Source organism: Pongo pygmaeus, chromosome 5 (assembly GCF_028885625.2).
Source record: "Pongo pygmaeus isolate AG05252 chromosome 5, NHGRI_mPonPyg2-v2.0_pri, whole genome shotgun sequence".
Taxonomy (NCBI): Eukaryota; Metazoa; Chordata; class Mammalia; order Primates; family Hominidae; genus Pongo; species Pongo pygmaeus.
Genome location: NC_072378.2, coordinates 27,148,873 through 27,169,239, shown reverse-complemented (window position 1 = coordinate 27,169,239; position 20,367 = coordinate 27,148,873). Strand labels below are relative to the sequence as shown.

The 20,367-nt window shown below is 46.1% G+C and overlaps 1 protein-coding gene across 1 annotated transcript; it reads right to left on the bottom strand.

Annotated features, from left to right (window-relative positions):
* Positions 1 to 10,588: 10,588 nt before the first annotated feature.
* On the bottom strand, positions 10,589 to 19,431 carry PRSS16 (serine protease 16). The gene is made up of 12 exons (XM_054490587.2): positions 19,362 to 19,431; positions 19,121 to 19,287; positions 18,225 to 18,324; positions 17,934 to 18,063; positions 16,384 to 16,507; positions 16,071 to 16,148; positions 15,928 to 15,975; positions 15,124 to 15,414; positions 14,215 to 14,356; positions 12,292 to 12,471; positions 12,033 to 12,178; positions 10,589 to 11,916 (listed from the first exon to the last, which is right to left on the bottom strand). Exons 1-12 carry the CDS (start codon positions 19,429 to 19,431, stop codon positions 11,848 to 11,850), a joined length of 1,545 nt encoding a protein of 514 aa, XP_054346562.1. The 3' UTR covers positions 10,589 to 11,847.
* Positions 19,432 to 20,367: the final 936 nt, after the last annotated feature.

Sequence of the window (20,367 nt, the reverse complement as noted above, 5' to 3'; positions counted from 1 at the left end):
CTGGGGAATAGAGCAAGACTCTGTCTCCAAAAAGAAATAAATAAAGATCAGTAAAGGAGGATTTGAGCCTGGAGGCTGAAATATAGGAGAAGGGGGTTGGAAGAGCTCAGAGTGCTGGTCTATGAGTTCTCAGAAGGAATGTGGACCTCACACCCAGACCACAGGCCAAGTGCAGTGCAAAAAGAGAGGGTAGAAAATGAGAGACATGTGGAGACAGCTTTAAGCGTTTTTTCTATCCATAACTAAAGTGATGATTGTGTTATAAATGCAGAGGTAACCCTTGGGTGTTAGTCAGGGACCATCAAACACCTCAGTTTGAGAGGCTACTGACAACTCCATCTATTACTTGCTGTAGGTACCTGAGTCAGTCTCTAATAAGGTGTTAGAGTTTTATCATTTTTAAAAATGTGGCTTTACATATGTCATAGGTCTCTGGTGTGTAATTATTTTATTATGTAAGCAACCATAACATAAAATTTACCATCTTAGCCATTTTTAAGTGTTCAATTCTGTGGCATTAAGTACATTTACATTGTTGTGCAACCATTACCACCATTTGTCTCCAGAACTTTTCCATCTTTTCCAGGTGAAACTCTGTACTTACTAAACACTAACTCCACATCCTTGCCTCTTTCTAGTTCCCAGAAAACCACCATTCCACTTTATCTCTCTACAAATTGTACTACTTCGGTACGTTATATAAATGGAATATAAAATACTCATCTTTTTGTGATTGGTTTATTTCACTTAGCATAATGTCTTTAAGGTTCATCCATGTTTTAGCATGTGTCAGAATTTCCTTTTTTTTTTTTTTCTTGAGACTGAGTTTTGCTCTTGTTGCCCAGGCTGGAGTGCAATGCAGTGGTATTATCTTGGCTCACTGCAACCTCCGCCTCCCAGGTCCAAGCGATTCTCCTGCTTCACCCTCTGGCTGGGATTACAGGCATGAGCCACCACACCCTGCTAATTTTGTATTTTTAATAGAGACGGGGTTTCACCATGTTGGTGAGGCTGGTCTCGAACTCCTGACCTCAGGTGATCCACTCACCTGGGCCTCCCACTGTGCTGGGATTACAGGCATGAGCCACTGTGCCCAGTCAGAATTTCCTTTCAAGGCTGAATAATATTCCATTGTATGTGTATACTACATTTTGTTTATCCATTAATCTGTTGATGGATATTTGGCTATTGTGAATAACGCTGCTATGAATCTGAGCCCCTGTTTTCATTTCTTTTGGATATATACGCAAAAATGGAATTGCTGGATCGTATGGTAATTCTACATTTAATAGTTTGAGGATTGGCCGGGTGCAGTGGCTCACGCCTGTAATCCCAGCACTTTGGGAGGCCAAGGTGGACAGATTGCCTGAGCTCAGGAGTTTGCGACCAGCCTGGGCAACATGGTGAAACCGGTCTCTACTAAAATACAAAAAAAATTAGCCAGGCATGGCGGCATGTGCCTGTAGTCCCAGCTACTCAGGAGGCTGAGGCAGGAGAATTGCTTCAACTCAGGAGGTGGAGGTTGCAGTGAGCTGAGATTGCGCCACTGCACTCCAGCCTGGGGGACAGAGCAAGACTGTCAAAAGAAAAAAGAAAATTTTGAGGAATCTTACTGTTTTCCACAGTGGCTGCACTGCTTTTCATTTCCACTAGCAATACACAAGGTTCCTTACCAATAAATCCTTACCAATTTATTTTCTGTTTTTTGATAATAACCATCCTAACTGGCCCACAAATTGAAGTATAATTAGGAAAGTCATATAGATTAATGGAATAAAATAGGGACTTCAAAAATAGATGTATATGTATAATAAATTTACTTTCAACATAGGTGCCTATGTACTTTATGAGGAAAGGATAGTCTTTTCAAAAATGGTGCAGAAACAAGGAGATAGCCATATGGAAAAAAAATTAAATTTGATGCTTATTTTAGAATACATTAAAAAATTAACTGAAAATAGATCATAGGCCTAAACAAAAGTACTAATTTATAAATCTCTGAGAAGGAAATATAGGAGAAAGTAATGATTATGAAATAGGCAAAGATGTCATAGGATATCTTTGCACAAACATTAAGTCTGACAATAACAAATGCTGAGGAGGTTGTACAACTGGAATTCTCATACAATGCTTTTTGGAATGTAAAGTGCACCACCACTTTGGAAAACACTGATAGCTTCTTATAAAGTTAAACAACCACTTACTAAATGACCAGCAATTCCATTCGTAGGTATTTCCTGGAAAAGAAGTGAAAACATATGCAATGGTTAATTTTTCGTGTCAACATGGCTAGCTGATAGTACTCAGATATTTGATTGAACACTAGTTTAGACGTTGATGTGAAGGTACTTCTGGATGAGATTAACATTTAATTCAGTATACTTTGAGTAAAGCAGATTGCTTCCTACCAGTTGAAAAATACTTAAGAGAAAAAAGACTAATTTCTCTCCCTAGGAAGAGAGACTTTTGCCAGCAGACAGCCTTTGAGTTTTAGCTGCCACATTAACTTTTTCCCGGGTCTCCAGCCTGCTGGCATACCGTGCAGAATCTGAACTGGCCAGACTCTACAATCATGTAAGTCCATTCCTTAAAATCACTGTCTACACACATACATGCACACACACACACACACACACACACAATTGATTGTCTGTTTCTGAAGAACTCTGGCTTATATATGTCTACACAAAGACTTGTTACACAAATTTGCACAGCAGCCCTATTTATAATAGCTAGAATGTGAAAATAATAAAAATGTTCACCCACACATGAATGGAAAAACAAATAGTGGCATGTCTGTACAAATAGAATACATTTTACCAATAAAGTGCTAATAAATGGAATAAATTACTGATATGTGCAACAACATGAATGAATCTCAAAAATGTTCTGAGCAAAAACCAGGAACTAGAGTACATTCCATTTAGATTAAATTCCAGAAAAGGCAAAACCATCATGAAGGAAAGGGCCTATAGTTGACTGGAAATTGTGTGGTTGGAGTGTGACTGACTGGGAAAGGGCGTGCATTAGTTTCCTATTACTGCTGTGAAAACTTACCACAAACTTAATAGCTTAAAACAACACAAATTTATTATCTCACAGCTCTGGATGTCAGGGGCCTAGAGTGAGTCAGCAGAACTGTCTTCCTTCTGTAAGCTCTAGAGGAGAATCTGTTTCCTTGCCTTCACCAGCTAGAAGAGGCTGCTGGCATTACTTGGCTCATCACCCTGCAGCACTGCAGCTTTTTTTCTTTTTTTTAAGACGGAGTCTCACTTTGTCGCCCAAGCTGGAGTGCAGTGGTGCAATCTCTGCTCATTGTGACCTCCGCCTCCCGGGTTCAAGCAATTCTCCTGCCTCAGCCTCCTGAGTAGCGAGGATTACAGGCGCATTTAGTCAGGATTACTGGCTAATTTTTGTATTTTCAGTAGAGATGAGGTTTCACCATGTTGGCAGGGCTGGTCTCAAACTCCTGAGCTCAGGCAATCTGCCCACCTCGGCCTCCCAAAGTGCTGGGATTATAGGCATGAGCCACCGCGCCCGGCCTCGTCATTCCAACTTTTGCTTCCACTGTCACATCTCCTTCTCTGACAATGATCCCTCTTAAAAAGGTCCTTGTGTTTACAACGCCCAATCCAGGTAATTGAGGATAATCACCTCACTTCATAATCCTTAATTTAATCACAGCTGCAAAGTTCCTTTTGCTCTGAAAGATAACATATTCACAGGTTTCACTATCACAGGCCACAAGGGAACTTTTTGGGATCATGGAAATGTTCTCTACTTTGATTGTGGTAGTTGTTACATATATGTATAAATATGCCAAAACATCAAATTGTACAAGTTACCATAAGTAAATCATCCCATAATACAGTTTTTTTAAAACTAAAAAAATCATAATCTTGCAAAACTGTTTTGGATTCTGTTTTTTCCACATAACAATATCTCATCAGCAACTACCAGACATAGAACAATAACTAATTATTGCACTCTGAAGAGTGGAGAAATCAGTAAATATTTGCTAAATTAATACATATTCATGTACTATTTTATGCTGTTAGGCAGAAAATGTGTTGTCCTCCTTTCTAGCAGAAAATTATAACTGTCATCATCTCTCCGACTTTCAAGTTTCTCAAAGTCTCCTTCTTGTATGCATTCCCTCCTTCAATGATGCAAACAGAATATTTCAGGTTCAACTTCTGCTGAATGTGCCAACTCTTTTGAAAATGAGCTCTGATTTTGCCAACTGTAAAGTGTTATTTGCTAGATTTTTAAATACTGATAAAATAGTGATTCCAAGTTACATTGTGAAGTGATGAAGGCAAATTGCAACACGATGCGTTCTTTTATAAAAAGAGATGGTCAGACACGGTAACTCAACGCCTGTAATCCCAGCATTTTGGGAGGCCAAGGTGGGTGGATCACTTGAGGCTAGGAGTTCAAGACCAGCTTGGCCAACATGGTGAAACCCTGTCTCTACTAAAAATACAAAAAATTAGCTAGGCATGCTGGCAGATACCTGTAGTCCCAGCTACTCGGGAGGCTGAGGCACAAGAATTGCATGAACCTAGGAGGCAGAGGTTGCAGTGAGCCAAGACGGTGCCACTGCACACCAGTCTGGGCCACAGAGCCAGACTTTGTCTAAATAAACAAATAAATAGAAACAAGAATTTGTATAAATATTGGAAAGGATACATAAACAACTATGCATAGAGTTTACCTATGGACATTGGAAATGATTTCTGGGTGGATGAGACATAAGAAGAGACTTTTTACTGTATCTTTTTATGCTTTTTAACTTTGAAATGTGAATATATTTATTTTCTTTACTTTTTGAGACAGAATCTCGCTCTGTCGCCCAGACTGAAGTGCAGTGTCATGATCTCGGTTCATTACAACCTCCGCCTCCCAGGTTCAAGCGATTCTCGTGCCCCAGCGTCCCGCGTAGTTGGGACTACAGGTGTGTGCCACCACACCCAGCTAATTTTTATATCTTTAGTAGAGGCGGGGTTTCGCCATGTTGGCCAGGCTGGTCTCGAACTCCTGACCTCAAGTGATCCACTTGTCTCGGCTTCCCAAAGTGCTGGGATTACAGGCGTGAGCCACTGTGCCCACCATATTTCATACCCCAAGATTAAACTTTAATTAGGCGTTTACAAAATAATGTCTTTTACATGTCGTTTCAGTTTAAAATGAAGCTTTTAGTTTCTTTTTTTTTCCTAGTGTGTTGATGTTAATGAAAATTGTTCACATATGTCATTTAAAAATCCTATTTCATGTGATCCGGTGAAAACCCAAGTGTGGAAGTGATTGGAAGTGCAGATGGCTTTACAATTTCTTCTCAGATGGAGACAATTCACATAGGCCAATTTTCTATGTATGAGGTTGGAAATAAAAGCAAAGACCTAAATTGTGAGGGAACAGCCATCGGATTCTACAGATTTATTGGGGACGTTGTTAAACCTTGGAGAGGACTTGCGAGACCACGAAGTATTCTTAGCCAGGGACAAACGGGAATCTATGACCGAATTCTAACCACTTGAGCTAACCAGCCACAGCAAATAGAATCTTTTTTTGTCTTTCACAAGTTTAATGTGAAACGATGTTTCAAAAAGTTTTGTCTAAAACAAAACTGGAAATTGTTTAACGTTATTTCCCCTTCCCTTGGCACACACCCCTTACCTTACTCAATTTTACTTAAAAACAAAAATGAAGGCCTCCATCTTAGCTCTCACATGTTACTTCTTTTTTTTTTTCTTTTTGAGATTGAGTTTCGCTATTATCAGCTAGGCTGGAGTGCAGTGGCACGATGTTGGCTCTCTGCAACCTCTGCGCACCGCCCCCCCTCCCCCCCGCGGGTTCAAGCTATTCTCCTGTCTCAGCCTCCCGAGTAGCTGGGATTACAGGCGCTCGCAGCCACGCCTGGCTAATTTTTGTATTTCTAGTAGAGACGGGGGTTTTACCATGTTAGCTAGGCTGGTCTCGAACTCCTGAACTGAAGTGATCCGCCCACCTCGGTCTCCCAAAGGGCTGGGATTACGGGCGTGAGCCACCGCCCTCGCCCACATTACTTCTTTTAAAAGACTGTGTTTCCAGTTCAGTAGTGGAGATATAGAGCTTACTTTCGGAGAAACTGGAAGCAGAATTCACAAGGGATGTGATCAACAAAAGTGGTAAAGAACGAATTCCCCTCATGTGGCCCGTAAGGGGATCAAACCCGCGACCTTTAGCGTAATTAACACAACACTCTAAGCAACCGAGCTAACCGGCAGACGGGACGAGAATTGTGGCCCCTTCGCTATATGCAAAGGATAACAAAACGATTTTTTTTCCTTTGTTCTCTTTAACTCTTTTTTTCCTTGCAGGGAACAAAAAATCCCCAAACGTGAAACAACCAAAAACAATTTTTAAAAATCTTCACATTCTTCCTATTGCATTCTCTTCATCAAGAAGATAGAAAAAAGAAAAGAGAAAAGGTCAACATTTGGCCCAAAGAACCCTGCTTCTTACGTGGAAACCTAGTCTTTCTTAAACAACCGATTCTTGGCTGGGTGCGGTGGCTCACTTGGTCTCAAACAAAACAACAACAACAACAACAACAACAACAACAACAACTTGCTGATTCTGACTCGAAAAAATTCAAGTTCTCGCGCAGGCTTCCTTCTCCCATCCGGGAAAGGCCCGGGAGTAAACGCCAAACTGCTCCAACTCTGAGACTGCGGCGAATGGATCAGGGAAGCAACCACGAAGCCACCGCAGGGTTCACAGGACTCGGCTCCCTCGCGCGGGGTGCGGATTCCTTTTCACTCTTGGAGACGCTTGCCCGGCAGGTGGGCTCTTCCCTGAGGCCTCGGAACCAGTGAATTTGCAGCCTCTCGCCGCCTGGACTCGGGATGGTTCTCCGGTCACCGCGACCCTGAATGGTCCTGAGCGGATGGGATGGGTTTTATTTTTGTTTTTTATTTATTTATTTATTTATTTTTTATTTTTTTTTTTGAGACTAAATTTTGCTCTTGTCGCCCAGGCTGGAGTGCAATGGCGCGATCTCGCTCACTGAACCTCCGCCTCCTGGGTTCAAGCAATTCTCCTGTCTCAGACTCCCGAGTAGCTGGGATTACAGGCGCCCGCCACCACGCCCGGCTAATTTTTGTATTTTTTAGTAGAGACGGGGTTTCACCATGTTGGCCAGGCTGGTCCTGAATTCCTGACCTCAGGTAATCCAGCGGGTGGAGACGGCCTGTCTCCAGAACTCTGAGTTCTCCCCATCTCCGGGCACGACCAAGACCCCCAAATCAATGCCAGGAGGAACTCGAGGCTAGGGCGCATCCAGAGTCAGGGGCATTTCCCTTAAGAGAAACATCAAGATTTGGGAAAAGGTGTAGGCATTGAGGCTCAAGTTGGGCAAATTCAGAGGGAGGCAGGAGACACCTTGGCCCTGCCAGGTGCGGAGCAGCCTTCCCTTTTACACTGGCTATGGAGATAATGTTTAAAACTGCCCCCGGGCCGGGCGCGGTGGCTCACGCCTGTAATCCTAGCACTTTGGGAGGCCAGGTGGGTGGATTACGAGGTCCAGGAGTTCAAGACCAGCCTGGCCAACAAGGTGAAGCCCCGTCTCTACTAAAAAATACAAAAATTACCTGGGTGTGGTGGCAGGCCCCTGTAATCCCAGCTCCTCGGGAGGCTGAGGCAGAATTTCTTGAACCCGGGTGGCAGAGGTTGCAGTGACCCGAGATCCACTACTGCACTCCAGCCTGGGTGATAGAGTGAGACTCCGTCTCAAAAAACAAAAACAAAACTGCTCCTGGGGATGGTTGGAGTTGATTCCCACTGGCTGCAGAAAAATGTTTAATTCAGGAGGGACGTGAGTGTGTGTGTGTGTGTGTGTAATTTTAATTTTAACGAATTTGATGTTAACAAAGGCATGTACCACCAGGCAGGTTTTCCTAAGGAAAAATGATAGTCTTGAATTTGGTTGGCAGAAGACCCATAACTACAGCATTAGTTAGGAATTTTAATTTTTGAGAGTGCTTGATCTTGTATCAAAAACTTCCTCCAACCTCTTTGGCCAACACACACACACATATGTGCACACATACATACCATGTGTTCCAGGCCACATTACAGCCCTGGTAGTGAAATAAAAGCTTTGAACATAAATTTAGATGAGTAGGTTTAAATATGAGTTTTATTGCCTTTGTTTCTGTGAGATGCTCAATTATCTCTTGAGATTTCATTGTTCTCGTCTGCAAACTATAAGAGTTTAGTTTTGCATTTTTTTTTTTTTTTTTGAGAAGGAATTTCGCTCTTGTCACCCAGGCTGGAGTATAGTGGCACGGTCTCCCAAGTTCAAGCAATTCTCCTGCCTCGGCCTCCCAAGTAGCTGGTATTACAGCGCTGGGCACTACACCTGGCTAATTTTCTATCTGTAGTAGAGATGGGGTTTCACCATGTTGGCCAGGCTGGTCTTGAACTCCTGACCTCAGGTGATCCACCCACCTTGGCCTCCCAAAGTGCCGGGATTACAGGCATGAGCTACCGTGCCTGGCCGAGATCTTCTTGTTTTAACTGTGCTGTTTACTTAAAAATACTCCAGACTCTATCTTAAAAGTAACTTCCCACATTCTACAAGTGCGGTAACTCACTTATCCCAGGTACAGGTAGGATTTCCATTTAAAGTCTCTGGAAATTGACCAAATTTCTACAAAATATTGAAAATCTCTTAGTGAGTATTGGTAGAGACCATGGAAGTCTGTGGCACTTAAGCCAGGGGTTGTGCCCATCTCTCCCCTTCCCAACATGTTGTAGAAGTCTCACTCTAGACATGAAGCGTAGTCTGTGAGGACCAGTAACTCCCATTGCTCCTGTGAGCCCCACTCCTACTCCTTGGCAAGGCAGTTCCACTCCAAGAGGGCCAGAGTAGGCCATGAGGACAGGAAGGACTGGTGGCTCCTATTCCCACTTCCTTAAAGCTCCAACTCTGTGTTAAAGAGGTTCTGCCCTAGTAGATATGGCAAACCTTGACAACTGGCTGCTCGGGGCCCCTGCATGAAGGGGTTGACTTTATTTGGAGTAGAACATGGAAAAATCTGGCCCAAGGGCAATGCCGAAAACAATAGAGGTCACAGTGAAGAGTAATCAGGGAAAGCTGACAGCTCAAGGGTACTAACAGAAGCATGCAAGTTAATATATTTAATTTAGAAATCTACCAGAAATTTAAAAATGACACCTAGGGATGGCTGAAGGGCACCCTACCCTTGTGCATGTGCACAGTCATCGAGATCACCTACTCATCTCTGGAGGTCTGGAAGACTGTATACATGCATAAGGGTAGGCTTGCTCAGAAAAGACCAGAAAGGATACTGTCTCTGGCTGAATGCACAGTAGACTTGTAAACTCCCTGAACTTAGAGAGCAATCCCCAAGCCACATGAGATCCAAGAGACAAAGGTTGAGAGATTGAATATACAAATGGATAATGGCCAAACTAAAAGTAAAAACAGGCTTCTGACCTACAATCTGCAGTAACCAGCCCAGAAAGCCAACCTACTATTACAGTAACCAGTCCAGAAAGTCAAGCTGCTATCTGTAGCAAACAGTAGAAGAAGACAAACAATAATACCCCTGTACCGATCGGCTCCAAATGGCCAGCACTTACTAAATATAATAACTCACAATTCCTTAATTTTTGTTCTGGCTTTCAACTTAGGACCAATGAGGGAAAGCCATACATGTACTCCCAACCAATCACATATGATGCCCCTCTTCTAGTTAGCCTGCCCACAGCTTCACCATGCCATAGCCTCCAGCTAAGGCATACCTAGAAACTTCTCTTTTTTCCACTATAGCGCTTTCCCACTCCTCTGCCTGTTGTGAGTCTCTGCCAAACACAAGTGATGATGGTGGATTCTCTTAGTATAGCAAGTTCTGAATAAATAGCCTTTACTTGCTATCATTTCCATGGTGTTATGGGTTGAACTGTGTCCCACCTTCTCCCCAAAAAAGATATATTGAACTCCTTACCCCCAGTACCTCAATCTGTGACCATATTTGGAATCAGGGTATTCACAGAGGTAACCAACTTAAAATCAGATCAACAGGCTAGGCCTAGCCCAAGATAGCTGGTATCCTCATAAAAGGGGAAATTTGGACACATGGATAGGCACATGCAGAAGGAAGATGATGTGAAGGCACACAGGGAAAATGGCCATATGACTGGAGTAATGCATCTACAGGCCAAGGAACACAGGAATGCTGGCAAACACCAGAAACCAGAAGAAGCACAGAAGCATTCTCTATTTGTCTTTCTAATCTCCTTCTGTTTCTCTGAATATCTTCATTTCTATCTCTGTGTTTTTGTCTATTTCTCTGTTTATCTTTCTGTCCTTCAATCTATTTTTGTTTCTGGCTCTCTGTCAGTGTCTTTGTCTCTCCTCTCTCTCTTGCTCTGCCCTGGCTATTTCCACTGCTCTATTTTTGACTCTCATTTTTGGTCAAGGAAGGATTAGAAGGCAAGGAAGGATTCTCCCCTAGAGCTGTGAGAAAGAGAATGGCTCTGCTGACACGCTGATTTCAAACTTCTAGACACAAAAACATATAGTATATACTGCATGTTTCCATTTATATAAAGATCAAGAACAGGCAGAACTAATGTATAGTGGAGATCGACTCTGGTATGACAGCATGAGGAGGTTTCCTCTTACCAACAAGCAAATATGAAACTGGATAAAACTCTAAAACTACCATCTCTGTGCATACAAAGATGTACAAAAAGCTGAGAAGTATTTATTGCTGAAAACAATTGATCTTTAGGAAAGAACAGTGCAAATCTATGGCAGGTTCTTGTCACAGCTAACATAGCCTAAGCAGGCACCCTTGGGATTAGCCCTATCCTCCCAGGCCCTGGAAGAAGGAGTCTCCACCAGAATCATGAATCCCTAGGGTTGGAAGCTGGAAGTACCAGGGAGTGATATTTGATTGTGGGAAGAGATGGTGAGTGAGCGGTGTGGAAGGAAGACTAAATGAGAGAGATAGAGAAGGAAAAGATTAAGTGACAGGAAGAGAAATAGAGACACAGAAGAAGAGCATCAGAGACAGAAACAGAGCCTCAGGGAGACAGAGAGATTGAGGACACAGCAGAGGAGAGAGGGAAATAGAGACAGAGATAGAGTGAGAGAGAAAGTGACTAGGAGACACACAGAGACCAAAAATGAGAGTCAGAAATAGAGCAGTGGAAATAGCCAGGGCAGAGCAAGAGAGAGAGGAGAGACAAAGACACTGACGGAGAGCGAGAAACAAAAACACAGATGGAAGAACAGAAAGATAAACAGAGAAATAGACAAAAACACAGAGATAGAAATGAAGATATTCAGAGAAACAGAAGGAGATTAGAAAGACAAATAGTGACAGGGGAAAGAGAGAGGAAGAGACTGAGGGAAAGGGGTACAGTGAGAGAAACTGAGAAGCAAGGACAGGTTCAGGATCTAAAGTCCAGAAAAAGAAACTTACAGCAAAGCCCCTAACCCAGGAGGTGGAGTGGCAGAATTTGAACCAGAATCTGATCAGCAGGGGGAGGGCACCAGCATAAGTCACATTTGTTTGACATTTAACATTCAAAATACCAATATTTACAATGAGAATAATCATCCACTTATATTTCCATAACTCTCTGCAATAAAGCACTTTAAGTTGGGAATAAAGATGTTTGCAGACACATGCCAGTTACATGCGGAACAGGTGCTGAATTCCAATTCCTGGGAGTTTCTTCTTTCAAAACAAGCTGCTTTCTTTTGTTCAGTGAACAAGTATGTCCAAGACTGAGGTGACCATACAGGGAGTGGAAAGGGTATGAGATTCAGACTTCACCCTTAATCTGGCTCTCCTTTGCCAGCTTGAGCCAGGTCTGTAGCTGCTGGAAGATGTTCTGTGGGGAGGTGGGAAGAATTTTGAAAGTCAGATTTCAGCACCAGCAGAAGTAGGGAACATGCAAGTGATTATTCAAATGAGAATGCAAATGATTCAGAGCCTTTTTTCTCTTACCTGGCGCCCTAGGCGGAGGCTGGGGGAGTCTGAGGGCCTCTCAGGTGCCATGTCCAAGCAGTGGGAGCCAGTGCGGATAAGAAGAGTTGATTCTGAGGATCCTAAAGCCTGTGTTACACTTAGCACATGCCAGGGGTCTGTGTCCCCTGGAAAGAAAGGATAGGATGGGGCTAGATAGATGGGTGCTGGGAGAGGATGAGGCTATGTTGAGCTGGAGCTAGGTGGAGGCTTAGCAGCCAGGTTTTGATAGCATGCTCACCATTAACAAACAGCACTTGGTTAGCCCCAGGGGTCTGGCCACCGTAGTAGGAGTTCGTCTGAGCCACAGCCTGGGCTACTGACAAGGCTGAGAGCCCAAACACCTGCTCACATAGGTCTAGCTGGGAGGGCAGTGCTGGGAGCTGGGAGAAAGGACATCTGGGATTCTCACAGGTGACATCTGTGTAGGGAGATACCTGTAAGTGTGGGTATACAGCCAGCCCACCACTCTCCTTTAATAATCATTTTCAAAGCTTTCCTCAGTGATGACTAGAACATTTCTAATACTCCCTTCAAGGAGTTTACAGTCCTGGCAGAGAGACTCACACAGTCCCCTGACAGTGACAGCCCAGAGTGATTGGGGCTGTGATAGAAAAAGGCCAGAAGGCAGGGATCCCAGAAGAAATATGATGGGCTCAGGGAAAGCATCCTGCAAAGGATAAGACCTTGAGAAATTAGTAGGACTGAGTCAAACAAAGATAGAGAAGAGAAGGCATAGTAAATAGAGGAAATAGCAAGTGCAAAGGTCTGGAATGCTCGGAGCTCAAATTGTATTTTGTCTCCCCTGCTTAAAACCCGTAGCTCACTGTGCTTTCAGGGTAAAGCTAACTTCCATAACATCAGATTAAGTCATCCCTTCCTTCCCTATTTGTTGACCACCTACGATGTGCTCAGATAAATGTTGTACAATATTGGGCACATGGTGGCAACCAAGACAGCTCCAGGCTCTGCTGTCACAGGACTCAGTCCAGAGGGGAAGACAGGCAATAAAAAATGTATGATGACAGGCTGTGTAAAATGCTAAAGAGAACACAGAGCTATCCAAGTCGGAGGTGGGAAGGCTGACTTATCTTGAGGGATCATGGCTTCCTGAGGGAGGGCATCCTATTGAGACTTAAGATGGATAATCCAAGCAAAGTGAACAGCATCTACAAAGTTCCTAAGGTGTTAGGAAGACTAATGTATTAAGAGGGTTAAAATATGTAAAGCCTTATAATAATAACAATAGCAAGGGGTTTATGGAATACTTACTGTAGACCTGCATTATTCTTAGAGTGTTACAAACATTACCTCCTTTAGTCCTTGAAACAAACCTATGAGAGAAATACTGCCTGTATTCCCACATTATAGATGTGGAAACAGGCATAGAGAAGTAAGTCACTTGCCCAAGTTTGCCCAAGATCACGAGTAGAAAATGGAGCTGGAATTTGAACATTTAACTTTACCATATGTAGTATTTGGGACATGCTTATACTAAAAAAAATCAGTTGTATATCAGAAATTCAAATTTAACTGGGCATCCTGTATTGTATCTGGCAACACTACCCTGGGGTCTTTGAGGAGCTGTGGTTTTGAGTACAGGAGGGACAAGGTTATATTTACAAGGATCTCTGTGGATGCTATGAAAAAGTTGGATTGTACAGAGGAAGTGAAAACCATGAGACCAGAGAAGCGGCTGGGAAGGGATCCAGGCAAGAAAGAATGGAGGTTCCTAGCAGGACAGCAGAGGTAGGCATAGAAAGCAGAAGGGATGGACTACAGAGTTGTCCATGCAGAGTGAGGAGGACTCAGTAATTGACAGGCTCACTAGAAAATGGGAAGGAAGCAACTAAAACAAGGCTCAAGTTTCTAGTCTGGTGGATGGGGAAAGGGGGCCATCCCTGGAATGGGGACACAGAGAAAGAACAGGCTGAAAGGAAGACCACTCAAGTGGAGACCTCAGTGTGTGAGTGAGGAGGCATGTGAGGGCCAAGCACATGCACACACTAGTATGGCTTCCACCTTCTCCAGCCCAACATCTGCAGGTTACACAGTGCCTGAGAGCCGGGTCGAAATGAGTCCAGACCACCTGTAAGATGACTTCTCTGGGCATAGTAAAAAGGTTGTTTGAGGGGACAACGTTAGGGTTAGGCCAGTCACTTACAGAAGCCGAACTCGGTACATGTCTGGTACAACCACTGCCGGTCACCCACACCAGACAGTTGAGGTTCTGTGCTCCTCAGCTGTGCCACTGTCTCTGCTCGGGAAAAGCTTAAACACTTCTGGCCCAGGCTGTGCAAGACAATCTAGGGAACAATGTACATACATAAGACATAAATTCCTCCTCTCTTCCCAGCAAGCCAGGGTGCAGAGGCCTATGTCCCCAGAGGTCAAAAGTCAGAAATAGAAGGGTGAGTTCCTGAGTTCTCCTGGGAGTCAGTGGTCAGAGCGGGTGGATGCCTGGGTCCTTGTGAGTTAGAGATCAAGGCACTAGAAGACTGAGACGTTATTACCTGTGAGGGCTTGGACAAGTGATAATCTTTCAGACTTCAGTTTCCTTTTCTGTAAGTGGCGATAATAATAGTGCCTATCTCTTGAGAACTTAATGAAATAATACATGTGAAGCACTTTATACAGCACTTGGTCCAGACAGTGCTGGAAAAGCGACAGCTGGATTGCAGTTGTGGATTTACAGTCTGCAGTCCCAGGTACCTAGGAGAACCGTATCCCCAGAGATAACATTTTTTGATTCATTCTAAAAATACTAAGTGAGAATTTGCCATGTGCCAGGCACTCCTGCAGGCCCCCCAAAAGAGGACAGGACAAGATAGGCAAAATAGGTAACAATCGCAGTCTCTAACATTGGCACACTGTGTGCCAGGCTCCCAGCTGATTGCTCTACATGACCCGCCTCATTTCATCTTCCCATCGGCCCTGTGAAGTGTTATCCCCAGTTTACAGATGAGAAAACGAAGTTTCAGAGAAGGTTCTCGCTTGCCCAAGATCACACAACGGAAGTGGGGCAGGAACCCTTGTCCGCTAACTCCTCCCAGCTGTGCCAGGGAGTGCTTACCTGCACCGCCCGACGAAGCCCGCAGTAGGGCGTGGAGTGGCTGCGGTTGCCCCCGCCCCCGAGGAGAAGTCCGCAGAGCTGTCGCACGCTTAGCGGCGCTCCAGCCTGCCCATCATACTGCACTACACCTCCCACCAGTGCCTGCAGCGCCCCCAGCAGCTCCGCCTGGTTTTCAGCGCGGCCCAGGGGCCCACAAGCGCTCAGCTCCGTCCGCAACGCTGCTTGAGCCGCCCCACCCGAGCGCAGCCGCCGCTCCACTTCAGCGAAGGCTACGGACACCGCCGCCCGGCACTGTGGGAAGCAAGAGGCGATGTCCGCCAAGTCTTAGGCTGGGCCTCGGCTTTCCCTTCCCAGGACCTGCGTCCTCCTTGGGTTCCCCACTTTCCCCCAGCGGGACTCAGAGGGTGCAGACCGAGCTCTTGGCCCAGGCGCCCGCCCCCAGGCCCCCGCCCCCAGGCCCCCGCCCCCAGGTCCCCGCCCCCAGGCCTCCGCCTCGCAACCCTCCTTCTCGGGTCGTCCCTGCAGGCCCCGCCCTCCATTGTGGCCCCGCCCCACCTTGAACCTCACCTCCGGATAGGATTCTCCCTGCCTAAACCCCGCCCTCTCTGGGGAGCACCTCTTTTCCTGGTGCCCCGCCTCTTCGTCAGCTCCCGCCTTCTTCTAAAACTTGCGTATTCCCCCGAGCTCCGACCTTCCTTAGACCCCGCCACGTTGCAGGTTTTGCCCTTCTCTGGCCTTCTCTTCCCTGACATCAGAGGCCTCTTTTCCCTCCCAATTTCCCTCGGACTAGGCCCCACCTCCTACCTCCAGGGACCCGCCGATCGCGGTGCTCATTAGGCTTCTGGATACCACCTGTGGGCGGACCGCAGAGGAAGGTATCCGGAAGTGTCAAGGGACTGCGCCCACTGGGACCCCCCCCCCCCGCCCCTGCTGCCCGCCATCCTTACATCATTATACTCGGAGAAATCCAGCACGGCCCGCACCGGGGCGGAGGAGGCGACCGACGCGAAAATGAGATGGGGGAACTAAGGGAGGAGACGCCGTCAGCCTGCGGGCTGAGGGGTTGGAATCGCATATCTTCGTGCCTCTGTGTCACTTACTCGCTGTGTGATCTCGGGCTCTTGTGAGGACAGCTTGTGCAAAATTTTTTGGGGGCGGGAGGAAGGTAGGGGCGTGGTGGGAGGGTATTCCTATTATCTGAGACTGGGGCCCTGAAGTCCGAGTTCCCTCCCCCCAGCCCACCCGGAGGAGTCGCAGGACCTTCAGCCGCGCCCAGGCGGCCAAGGAGCCGGCATAGGAGCCTCCGAAGCAGATCCAGGGGCTGGAGGAGGAGATGTTAAAGAGGCGGGAAAGTGCCAGGCGGGCAGAGACCACATCAGCCAGCCTAGGGTCAAAGGGGGGACTCGGTCGGTCCTCATCGCTGGGAATCCCTGAAAATTTCCCCATTCTGGGGGAGACCCTGATCCAGAGACATGAATGGGTGAATCTGGCCAGAAGCCAGGGCCGTTTTCTCATGACGTGTTTCCAAGGGTTCTCCAAGCCACATACACTTCCCAGAACATGTGTGCCTAGGCCAAGGGAGACCCTGTCCTCGTCCACTTTCTAGAAAGCCACCACCCTCTTTCCCTTCTCGTTTTAGGTAGGAGAGGAAAAATTTCCAAGTCAGTTTAGATGAAAACCTGACAAATGTAGGGAAGGGTTGAGGGCACTCAAGGAGGGTTACTCAGAGGAGGAGAGGTCCTAACCTGATGAGTTACAAGGTTTTGGGAGAGCGAACAGACACAAAGAGAAATGGAGAGTGAAGTTTGGATATGTCTAACATCCTCTTTCTCCTCCCAAGCGCTTTCTTTCTTCCCTAACCTTTCTGAATGGCTTGCAGTTGGTGCCATCCTGCTGCAGTTAGAAAACCGTTTAGCTTGTAGAAAAGATTAAGATGCAGAGAGAGACAGAGATGGAGACAAAGAGGCACAGATGTAGATACAGAGATGGAGAAAATGAGACAGACAGGCAAAGAGACTGTTACAGACAGAAACAGACAGAGATACCAATGAGGAAAGAAAAAGCTAAGTTCTGTAAGAATAAAGCAGATGAAAGAAACAAAAAGCAGGTGAAGTAAAGTTGGAAAAATGGTGGGGGTCGTTAACAGGAGTGAGATGCACTGAAGGAGGCTGGGGTGGGAGCCATAAAAACATCTGGGGGAAGGCCACGCCATGCAGAGGGATGAGTTCAAAAGCTCAAGGCAGGAATGTGCATGTAAGTCTGGAGGACAGTGAGGACCTCAGTGTAGCTGGAGCCCAGTGAAAGTGAGAGAGTGGAGGTCAGAGTTAACTAGAGGCCAAAACCCATTGGACCCCATGGCCACTGTAAAAGCTTTGACTTTACTCTGAGCAATACAGAAGATGTCTGAGAGACTTAAGCCAGGGAGGATCATGACCTGGTTTATGCTCTAACAGAATTACTCTGATTTCCACCTGGAAGTCACGGGCAGAGCAGGGAAAATGGTGAGAATGCTGTGGCTGCAATCCAGGTAAGGAATGCTGGTGGTCTGCACAGTGATACAGTGGCTTACTTCAGACAGAGACACAGAAACAGAAAGAACACAGGATAAGAGAAAGACAGATAGGGAGAGTCAGAGACCCAGAAATGGAAAGAGAAAAAGCAAGACACTATGAAAGACAGAAGAAAACAGAGGGAACCAGAGACTCAGAGGTTGACTTCAGACAGTGGAGGAGAGAGACACAGATGCAGAGATGCCAAAGCACAGACATTCCTGTCCTTTGACCATAAACACTTTCCCTTCCTCCACTTACGCATGGCGGCTGGACAAGAAGCGGAGCTGGGCCATTTCCAGGCCTCCAGCAGGTATACTCAGGCCATAAAATCTGTGTTCCAGGCTTATCACCAGGGCGCCCCAGGCTGGGGCCAGGGCTGCAGGATGGCCTGTGAAGAGTGTATGGATGGGGGTTGGAGGGGGGGTGTGAGATGCAAGTTGAGTTTAATCCCTTGCACTCCTCAGGTCTCACAGCATTGCAATATGCAGCTCCCCTTCCTGGTCCCCACCAGCATCCCAACTCCTTCTCTCCCCCAACCTTGCCTCTTACCTCTCATCACTGAGCCAGGCCCAAGGCTGCCCTCACCCCCCAGATGCAGGAATATGGGTCCATCCTGGCCAACCCAATGTTGGTCATTCACCCAGTAACGCTAAGAGGTGGGATGGGGAAGAAGAAATGGCATTGTGAGAGTCCTGACTTATTCTCGATTCCTCGTTTGTTCCAGTCTGTCTCCCTAATGGATCTTTCCTCATGTACTTAACAGTATCTGAAATGAGCTTGTTCATTTACTTGCTCACTTTTCTCCTGTTCATCTCCTCATCTAGAATGCAAAATCTACAAAAGCAAATTTTTGGCCTGGTTTTTCACTCTTATATCCCCAGAACTGAGGGAGTGGCTCTCACATTGAAGGAACTTGCTATTTCTTGAAGTAATAATTGTAGAATAAGAAATAAATGCAGATGGATTTAGGAATAAGATCCAAATGGGATGATATTTGGAGACTAAATACAGAGGAAGCACTGAAAAATGGCGAATTTGTTCCTTCTTTCAGTAGATATCTTTGAGTGCCTGTTGTGAGCTAGGTCTGATTCCAAAGCTGGTTCAAATTTCTGCTACCTACTGAGACCTGGTGGTAGGTTTTGTGTCCAGTCTGGACAGGGACAAGGGGGTAGGGAGGAGCAGTGAATGTGAATGACAGAGAGAAAGAAATGGTGAAGGGCAAGATCTGAGGGACAAAACGAGTGGGACCCTGAGGAGAGGGAAGACTAAGGCCAAATCTAAAAAGGGCAGGAAAAGGGATACTGACAGCAAGCATAACATGAGATTCAAGCAGAGGGATGGGGAGAACTGAGGTGTGGAGAGGGAAAAATGCAGACTGAGGAAGAGATGAGGGAGACTGAGGAGAGGGCAGGATGGGCAGTGGACTCCCCGTCTCCTGGCCTCACCTGTAGGAAGGATCGTCTGTTGGACACGTTGAAGGGGTCCAGCAGTTGCTCCAGCCACCCCACTTTTGGGAGGGCTGCAGCACCTGGCCCCAGGCTCAGGCCCAGGCCCTGGGCAGAGCGCTCCTGAAACTGCTGAATGTGCTCACCCAGGCGCCTAAGAAGGGAGGCTGTGGGACATGGAGGGAAGGAAGTCAGGTTGGCCCCCTTAGGATGCCCTGCTTGACCCTCAGCCTCCTCTTACCTGGAGCTGAGAGTCCCCAGAGGGAAACCAAGAGCAGAGGGCCCAGCCACCGGGCAAGCCAGACGGCCATGGTGTTCAGGACTCTGTTCTCCCCCAGGGGGACCTTTATCTTATCCTTAGCAGCCGGGCTTTAAATCCATCACCTTTCAGCAGAGGCTCAGGTTTCTTTCCTTTCCTGGCAGGTCAAGCGTCTGTAGGAACTGCTAAAGCGGGGCAGGGACGCCAGAGTCTGTACACAGAGGCTGCTGATGCAGCATCAGAACTCCCAGTTCCTTCTCTCTGGGCCTCTCAGTCTGTTCTTCCCTCAGCTCTCAGTAGCCCTCGCTGTCTCAGTCTCCTCCTCTCCTCTCTTCAGTCTACCTTCTCTTTATCTCAGATTCCTCCTTTGCATGCCTTATTGTCCTTCAACCTCTGTCTCTCCCCACCTCAGCACCTCCTCTGGAACCCCAGTTGCCCACTTATTCTCAGTCTTTTCTTTCTGCCCCTCAGCATATCTTCAGTACCCCTCAGTTGTTCCCATACTCAGTCTTTCCCTCTCTTTGTTCTCAGTCCCCCATCTCTTTTTCAGTCTTTCTCTCCATACTTGTCTCTTTGTTCCCCAATCTCACCTTGTCTATTTTCCAGCCCCCTCACTTTCTGCTCTGCTTCACTGTCCCAAGCTTCTCTGACCCACAATGTCACACTGTCCATAGACTCCTTACAGTTCCTTGAACATACCAGGCTTGCTACTGCCTTAGGGTTCTTATTCTTGTTGTTCCCACCCTGTGGATTGTGATTTCCCCATATACCCACGTGGTTTGCTCCCTCACTTCAATTAGATCTTTATTCAAAGGTCATTCATTCAGAAAGGTCTTCCATGGTCAGCTTCTTAAAAATTGCCAAACCTATGGCCCTCTTCTATTCCTTTTCAAACTTTATTCCTAATTCTTTTTCATAGGACTTATCGCTATGAGAAATATTGTACATTTAAAAAATTATTCCCATAAATTTAAAAAATATATCCAGA

Excerpts from the sequence above, each read along its gene's own strand:
- PRSS16 (XM_054490587.2), bottom strand. The coding sequence starts at position 19,431 with ATGGCCGTCTGGCTTGCCCGGTGGCTGGGCCCTCTGCTCTTGGTTTCC. Across the intron at positions 16,149-16,383 it reads CCGCCTGGGCGCGGCTGAAG|TTCCCCCATCTCATTTTCGC; the intron begins GTCCTGCGACTC and ends CTCCTCCCTTAG. Across the intron at positions 11,917-12,032 it reads GCCTCCGCCTAGGGCGCCAG|AACATCTTCCAGCAGCTACA; the intron begins GTAAGAGAAAAA and ends ACCTCCCCACAG.